This window comes from Arachis ipaensis, chromosome B01, assembly GCF_000816755.2.
Source record: "Arachis ipaensis cultivar K30076 chromosome B01, Araip1.1, whole genome shotgun sequence".
NCBI lineage: Eukaryota > Viridiplantae > Streptophyta > Magnoliopsida > Fabales > Fabaceae > Arachis > Arachis ipaensis.
In genome coordinates, this window is record NC_029785.2 from 412960 (window position 1) to 422277 (window position 9318).

Here is a 9318-nt window from a genome sequence, read left to right on the forward strand (position 1 = left end):
ATTACATTTGCTATCAATAAAATTAAAAAATTAAAAAAAAAATCACATAAGATCAAATATTACATTTGCTATCAATAAAGTCTCATAATTTATGCGTGACCCTCTAAAAATCATTGGAAAATTATCAAAAGAATACTCAGATACTTAGCTGGCATAACCCAACATAGCTTAAGGTTTCAAAAATCAAGTGACTGCATAATTTATAGGTTTAGTGACTCAGATTGGAAGAGTGATGTTGATGATAGAAAATCTACCAGTGACTTTTGTGTTTACCTTGGACCCAACTTGGTCTCTTGGTCAAATAAAAAACAGCTTGTGACGTCCAGAAGTTTCACAAAAGCTGAATATAGAGGAATGACACTATGTCTTACTGAGATTATCTGGGTTTAAAACCTGCTGAGTGAGATGAAAGTGACATGCACCACCAAGCCAAACCTCTATTGTGACCATCAAAGTGTTGTGCTACTTGCAGTCAATTCTGTTTTTCACAATAAAAGCAAACACTTTGACCTAAATTTTTATTTTGTTAGAAATTTTGTAGTCAACAAAAAGATCCATATTCTTTATATTCCTTCCCATGATCAAATAGCTTATTGCCTTACAAAACCACTATCAAGTGCATCTTTTTTAAAATTCAAACCACAACTTAGAATTGTTGATTGAGAACTAAGGAAAGAAAGTAAAGATATTAGTAGTAGGGTTGATGTTAACAGCAATAAAAGAGTAGAGTTCAGTAGCACGATTGATGTTAATAGTAATGACCATGCACACATATAGTTAGTTAGAACTACCAAGCCAAATCAACAAAATTATTAGAAGTAGAATCAATTATTTCTTTCTGTTAAATTCTATGTATATATATCAGTCCCTGTAACAACTTACATTGCAGTAGTAAAATTCATTCACGATTTCTCTTCTAAAACTTTTTAGCATTTTCAACTATTTTTCAGATTCTCTCTACTTCCTCCTTTTTCTTCTTCAATTCTTCTTTTTTTAAAAAGGATGATATCTTCACACCAACTAATATTATAGTTAATATCGACTACTACCTTTCGGAAAAAAAAAAAACACTACTGATGCAATTTTTTTTATTAAAAAGTTAATTCACATTTTATAGTATTTTTTCAAATGTATATAATTCTCTTCGTCAAGAATTAAATGCAAAAAATAATAAATAAAATGGATGCTTTTCCTTAAAACAATTCATATAAAAGTTATAATCACATAAAATTTTTTAACGGTTGTGTCCTTTAATCCAGTAAATTAAAGATTAATTTAATATAAATTTGAGTTTCATTTAAAACCTAATCACCCACTTTTTTTTTCTAACACAACTTTTGATGAAGAGCCGCTGCATCGGTGCTCGGATGTAGTGTTAAATGAACAAGGGTTCTCGCGTTTTCGTGAATGGACGAGAGTAAATAAGCTAGTTCACAAAATAAAAGGTAAAAGTCGAAGCGACAGAAGGTTGAAATTTGGGACATGGAACATAGGCACTCTAACAGAAAAGTCCATAGAGGTGGTGGACACCATGACAAGGAGGAAGATTAACATTATGTGCCTACAAAAAATAAAATGGGTTGGTGCAAAGGCTAGGGAGTTGGATACTTCTGGTTTCAAACTTTGGTATACAGGAAAGGTGAAGAATAGGAATGGGGTTGGAATAATTGTGGATAAGCAGTGGAAGAAGGACGTAGTGGATGTCAAGAGGGTGGGAGATCGGATTATCTCTATCAAACTTGTGGTGGAGGGAGGTGCTTTCCATGTGATTAGCGCCTATGCACCGCAAGTGGGTTCGGACGAACAACACAAGATAAGATTTTGGGAGGATCTAGAGAGTTTGGTTCAAGGCATACTTTTGGGAGATAAGATTTTCTTAGGAGGAGATTTAAATGGCCATGTTGGGAGAGAAGTGATTGAATATGGGAGTATTCACGGAGGCCATGGTTTCGGGGTGATCAATGTCGAGGGTAAAACTATTTTGGACTTTTCCTCAACCTTTGATCTTCTCATCGCAAATACATGTTTTAAAAAGAGAGACGAACATCTTATAACCTATAAGAGTGGCATGACAAGCTCTCAAATCGACTTCTTCTTGTTGAGGAGAGTCGACCGGAAATTTTGCATTAACTGTAAAATTATCCCGGGAGAGAGTTTGACAACACAATATAGGGTGCTCGTCATGGATCTTCGCGTTGATTAAAAGTTGAGTAAAAGACATCATACGAAGAACCCAAGGACGAGGTGGTGGCGGATAAAAGGTGAGGAACAAAGAAGCATCCTAAGATGGGTAGGAGAAGAGGCAAAGTGGGATGGGAATGGAAGCGCGGAAGAGATGTGGAGGGAGATGGCAGAAGTTATTAGAAGAACAGCAAAAGAAAGTTTTGGTGAATCTAAAAGAATAGGACCAAGAGACAAGGAGTCCTAGTGGTGGAATGCGAGTATACAAGAAAAGATAAAGATAAAAAGGGAGTACTTTATAGAGTGGTCTTTATGCCGCAACGCAGATAACTGAGAAAAATATAAGGCGGCTAAGAAAGAGACAAAAGTGACTGTAAGTGAAGCAAGAACAAGAGCATATGAGGGTCTCTACCAGTCTTTGGGTACGAAAAAAGGAGAAAAAGGTATATATAGAATCGCAAAGAGCCGAAAAAGAAGAACGAGAGATTTGGATCAGGTTAAGTGCATAAAGGATAAGGATGGAGAGGTGTTGGCTCAAGAGGAGAAGATTAATGAAAGGTGGAAGAGCTATTTCTATGAGTTATTTAATGAGGGATAGAAGACTCTTCCGAGCCTTGGTCGATTATGGACAAGGGAAGAAGATCAAAACTTTGACTACTATCGAAGGAATCGAGACTTCGAGGCAAAAGAGGCTCTAAAGCAGATGAAAAATGGCAGAACAGTAAGACCTGATAATATCTTGATTGAGGTTTGGAAGGGTCTTGGAGAAAAAGGCATCAACTAGTTAACCAAGCTTTTTAATGAGATTTTAAGGTCAAAGAAGATGCCTGATGAGTGGAGAAATAGTACCTTGATAACTATCTACAAGAATAAGGGGGATATACAAAGTTGCAGAAACTATAGAGGGATCAAGCTTATGAGTCATACTATGAAGTTATGGGAAAGGGTGATAGAACGGAGGTTGAGAAAAGAGACACAAGTAACAGAGAATCAATTTGGATTTATGCCAGGCAGATCAACCACTGAAGCGATATACCTATTAAGAAGGATGATGGAGAGGTATCGTAGTAATAAAAGGGATCTACATATGGTGTTTTTTGATTTAGAAAAAGCGTATGATAAGGTACCAAGAGAGGTCTTATGGAAGGTTTTAGAAAACAGGAGAGTAAGGATCGCATATATTTGGGCAATTAAAGACATGTATGATGGGGCCACAACTAGTGTGAAGACTCAAGGTGGTGTGACAGAGGAATTTCCTATTGGTATAGGATTACACCAGGGATCATCCTTAAATCCATACCTTTTCACATTAGTCTTGAAAGTACTCACAGAGCACATCAAAGAGCTTGTGCCATGGTGCATGCTTTTTGCCGATGATATCGTCCTTATGAGAGAGTCAAGGGAAGACCTAAATAAGAAGTTGGAGTTATGGAGAGAAGCTCTAGAAGTGTATGGTCTGCGCATAAGCCGTAGCAAGACAAAATATATGGAATGTAAGTTCAGTTCGAGAAGGGAAAACCCTAATATAGAGGTGAAGATTGGAGAAAACATCCTACGAAAAGTTAAAAGTTTTAAGTATCTTGGGTGCATCATACAGGATAACGGAGAGATTGAACAGGATGTAAATTATAGAATCCAAGAAGGTTGGTCAAAATGGCGGAGTGCATCTGGTTTTATATGCGACAAAAAAGTGCCTTTAAAACTTAAAGGTAAATTCTATCGCACCGCTATAAGACCGGCTATGCTTTATGGTACGGAGTGTTGGGCGGCTAAAGGGGAGTACGAACATAAGTTGAGTGTGGCAGATATGAAGATGTTGATATGGATGAGTGGTCATACGCGATTGGATAAAATAAGGAATGGAGATATAAGGGAGAGAGTTGGAGTAGCACCCATTGTGGAAAAGATGGTTGAATCACGTGTCAGGTGGTTTGGACATGTGAGAAAAAGACCGATAGAACATCCAGTCAGGAGGGTGGATGAGATGGAAGATGGACAAAGGGCGAAAGGCAGAGGAAGATCTAAAAAGACCATCTGTGAGGTGGTCAAACAAGATCTACATGTAAACAATCTTTCTGTAGACATGATACATGACAGAGCACAATGGCATCGTTTGATTCATGTAACCGACCTTATTTAGTGGAACAAGACTTTGTTGTTGTTGTGAGTTGGACACTAATAATGTATGTAAACGTAAACACTATGCCATCAAATCAAAATATATAACATTTCTTTCAAAAATTTGGGAAGGTTATCGTAATTTGCAAACATATAATGAGTGTAGTTGGTTTACACATGGGAGAGACTGGTAATCTGGTATATACTATATGCACGTGCTTAACTCCAGAAAAAAATAAAATAATAATTTTTTTTAATATTTTATACTTACAACTTACAACACGCATGCATTGAGCAAAACGTGCACCATTTATAAATTAATTAAAAAACTGTATTTATTCATCTTAGTACTTACAAGGTTCATCTGACACTAGAAATTGAGTGCCTAGGTTTTATAAACTAATGAAAAGGAATAATTTTATTATTTTACTATTTTATTACTTATCTATTAAATACTCTTGTATTATCAAGAGATTTTGAATATCTTTTTATTTTTAATAAATAAATCAAAATTGAAATGCCTTTTTTTTTCCCTCTATTGTTATAATTTAATTAATACACTTCTTGAAGAGAGAACATCAGATCATGTGTAATATAATAATAGATTGAATCGAATTATTATATAGAATCATGAATCTCCAATTGATAACAAGTAATAAACGCTTTCAGCACCAGTGTTTAGTCTTTTATTGTAATCTACTCTATAGCTAGGACTATATTAAAAGAGTAAGAAGATACTTTAAGAAATGGAAAATATAATGAATCTCGTTATTAATTTATTGTTTTGTTTTACACGTACAATTGCACTCTCATTTATTCTCATAACTACACATACAAATTTTTTTGGCTTACAAGCTATACAAGTTGGTCTAAATCCAAGAAAAAAACATGCTCACCACTCTTTTAAAATCGAGCGTCCACCCTTCCACAACACGTTCGTTATGCCGCACTCTTCCTCTTCTTCCTCAATCAAAACGCAAATCGTCAAGATATCGAAACAAACTACGATTCTGCAGAAACGTTCCAACTCGTCGCAAAGAGTAGAAGAAATGAAGAAGAAAAGATACAAATCTCCATAAAAAATCATCAGAAAAAACGAAGAAACATTATTTAAAGTACTGTTTTACTGCTCTTCTAGGTTTTTTTCTAGATTATCTTTGTCATGTGCCTCGTCCTTAACCAGCAAAACATTAAAATATTTCAAGAAAAAATATACTGTCTCCCCTATATTTTGGATATATTTCTTAAATTCTTTGGGTGTATTTCTGTAACCGTTTGGGTGTATTTCTGAAGTTCCATTATCTTCAAAACAATTTCAAAGCTTGATTTCAGAAACCATAAAAATCGAAAAAAACACGAAGCAAGAAGGAGATCCAACAAATTTGGCAAGAAATTCGAAAAAAGAAACGAAATCTTCTAAAAAATAGAAGTTATATATTTATGTGTTAATTGATTTGAATTGATTTAAAAATCTGTTAAAGAGGCACGTAAAACAGCGTGTTTAGTGAATTTTATTCTCTTTAAACTAATAAAGTTTGTAAACACAAAACACTTGTATATAGAGATTAATCCTATTCTCATATGCTATTGTGAGATAAATTTTCAAGATTTACGAGAAGTCCTCTCTCAAAGAGTTTTTTTTTTCCTTTATGAAATTGCTTTTGTTTACTCATGCATATGTGCCTGTAAATAAAACAATCAAATAAAAAAAAAAAAACACAAGAAGAAATTCACAACTAATTTCATATTTACATATGTTTTATCTCAATACTTTATTTATGCGCCAAAAAAAAATTGTAAAAATAATCATTCTCTAATATATTGTTGATGTAAATGCTTGATTGTGCGATTGCAAAATAATTCAAATAATCTTAATTCGTTGCATATATCTTTCATAAAATTCAACAAAATCCATTTATTACATACATTAATTAAAATTGACATAAACGAATTAAATCTAAAAAAAATAAAATGTGTATAACACACTCCTTAAAAAATGCACAGGTCTTCGATTTGTTTGTTACAAATTTTGTTACTACAATGCATTATCATCTACACTACACAGATATCCACAAAATCCCAAGATTCAAAGTTCTATGTGTCGTCTCTTTCATGAAAAGCACACTGCATACGGTAATATTCAAGGAGACAAGGCTTAGTACCTCTAAACCCAAGTGATATTACTCTCTCTTCTACAAACTCAATGAAGTTGGGTCGAAATATATATATATATTTTGAACAATGGAACTCAATACAAAACAGTGGAGCAAGAAAGAAACTAACAAACAAAGAATCTATGAAGACAAAAAATAGAAAATTGTTCTTAGTGTTATCTTTGACATTGTCATCAATAATAAAAGAGATTTAAATTACTCCATTTTCTATAACTAATTACAGATTTTTAAAACACTTTCTCTACACCCCTTTCCGTGTTATTAAAAATCCGTCGGTTCTTCTCTAGTCAAACATTTTAAATAACCGAAAAAAACATATAAGTTACTTGTTGCACTCTCATTTTCTATTAGCAACACCTGTCCAGTTCTCAAAGTGTTCCTTTAGTATGCCCTGAATAGACCACAATCTCCCAAAGTTAGATAGCCATTGACACCACACCTACCAAGTAAACTCACAGCCCAAAAACAAGTTGTAAATATATTCAACGTCTTTTTTACACAGAACACATATGTTATCATCATGTCTAATAATCCCCAGTCTGTACAATCTTTTTTTGGTATTCACTCTCCCTATTAAAGTAAACCAAATAAATAACTCCGCTCGTGGCGAAACCAAACCTTTTCAAATGGTTCTGGTGAAACTGTAGCTGGTAATTTCTTCCAGGAGAAACTCTCACTGCATAACTTACACAAAAGAGTTAGTTGAAAAAAAACCTTCCTTGTCAAACTTCCAAACAACTCTGTCTTGCTTATCATGTGCAAGCTTAATAGGCCTTAAAGTTTCATGTAATTGATCCACTAATTCCAACTCCCATTGGTATAACTCTCGCCTCCACTGAAAGTTCTAGATCCACTCTAACCCATCCCAAAACCTACAATCTCCTATGACAGATCAATTTTTATTTGAAATAGAGAAAAATCTCGGAAAACTCATCTGTAGCGAACCATTTTGTAGCCAGATATCCTCCCAAAATCGAGTCTTCCTTCAGTCACCCACCTCCATAGATAACCCCACAATCATCTTATCTCTCACATTACTGTCCCTGACCTGCAACTGATAGATATCCTTACATGGACCCCCTCTAGTAGGTAATGTCTGAGTCGATAACATCACATTGGGGTTCAAGTCGTAGCAAGAGCACATGATCTTCTTCCATAACGGACACTCATCTTTTGAAAACCGCCATCACCACTTGAAAAGAAGTGCAGTGTTTCTAATCACTGCATCACCCACCCCCAACCCACACACATTTTTAGGGGCTTGAACCAACTTCCACTTAACTAGCGCCAAACCATTCCTACCTTCCTCCTTGCTCCACAGGAATCTCCTCTGCAACGATATCAACTTATCTGTTACGGCCTTCGACATCTTATACAGACTCAAGTAGTACACTAACAAGCTATTTAACACAAATTTAATAAGGACAAGCTTACCCGCTTTATTGAGTACTTTTGCCTTCCACAAGCTGAGCTTTTCCTCAACCTTGTCAATGATCGATTTTCAAGTCCAGACTAATCTTGGGTTTGCTTCTAGAGAAATGCCAAGATATCTTACTAGAAGGCTGGCCTCCTTACATCTCAAGAAGCTGCACATGTTGGAAGTCCACTGCTGCTTGCAATTGATTGGAATTAAACTTGATTTAGCAAAGTTAATAGTTAACCCTGACATCATCTCAAAGCACCTTAGCAACCTGGCATAATTTCTGATGGTCTCCTCCTCTGGTGGACAGAACAATATAGTGTCATCTGCAAATTGTAGATGAGATAACTCTATATTGTCCTTTCCAATCAGCAACGGCAAAATACGTTTGTTTCTGACTGCTTTTTCTACCATCCTATGCAGCACATCAACAACCAGAACAAATAGAAATGGAGATAGTGAATCACCTTGTCTCAAGCCCCTCTCCATCTTAAAAGGTTTAAATGGTGAGCCATTTACCAAGATCGACATAGACGCTGTACCAACACATTCCTTCACCCATGTCCTCCATCTCCAACCAAAACCTATCTTCTGTAGCACAATATCCACAAAACTCCATTTCACTCGATCATACTCCTTCTGGAAGTCTAATTTAATAATTGCCGCTTTGTTCTTTCTAGTCTTTAGCCAATGTACTGTTTCGCATGCAATAAGAGCCCCATCATGTATTTTTCGACCTTTCATAAATGTGCTTTGGATCTCCTCTACTAGACTTGGCATGACTAAACTCATCCTCCTAATAACTGACAATAATATATCACAAGTCTAATTACTTATTAACAAATAATTTTTTTTATTATTAAAATATATAGCATATATGACATGCCTAAGAACTCAACTTTCATAGTTGGGAGATATGTTTTCTTTTTATTGAACAGGAACAGATAATTGGGTGCTATTATATATTAGTGATACTCGCAATTCTAATAATTAAAGTGAAGGTTTATATTCAGTCATTTTCTTAAAATATTTTCTTATGTCATGTATAGTATATTAGTATAATAATGCTAACCACAAAAAATTAAAAGAGCATATTGATAGAGATTTGGTGATATATTAGTTTTAGGAAAAAAAATGCTTAAGGACAAAATCTATTTCCCCACGTGCTAAAATATCCGAAATTGAGAAATATAATAATATACTACTGTTACACAATTTACAAGATATAGTAAAATAATAATGAAAAATGGAAATAATATTAGCCTTCACAAAAATATTGCTCAGTTGATGATTTTATTGGATCAATAAAATATGTGAAACTTAACGAGAAAAAGGCAAAGGGCGTTTTTATTTTTTCAAATTTATTACATAAATACAAAAATTAACTATATAATTATTTATATAAAATATATATTAAAAATATAT

The 9318-nt window shown here is 34.4% G+C and overlaps 1 protein-coding gene across 1 annotated transcript in view; it reads right to left on the reverse strand.

Annotated features, from left to right (window-relative positions):
• Positions 1–8424, reverse strand: part of LOC107643944 (glycine-rich protein DOT1) — a 17050-nt gene extending 8626 nt beyond the window's left edge. The window contains exon 1 of the mRNA XM_016347706.1: positions 8049–8424. Coding sequence (XP_016203192.1) covers positions 8049–8424 — 376 coding nt within the window. The remainder of the gene's footprint in view (positions 1–8048) is intronic.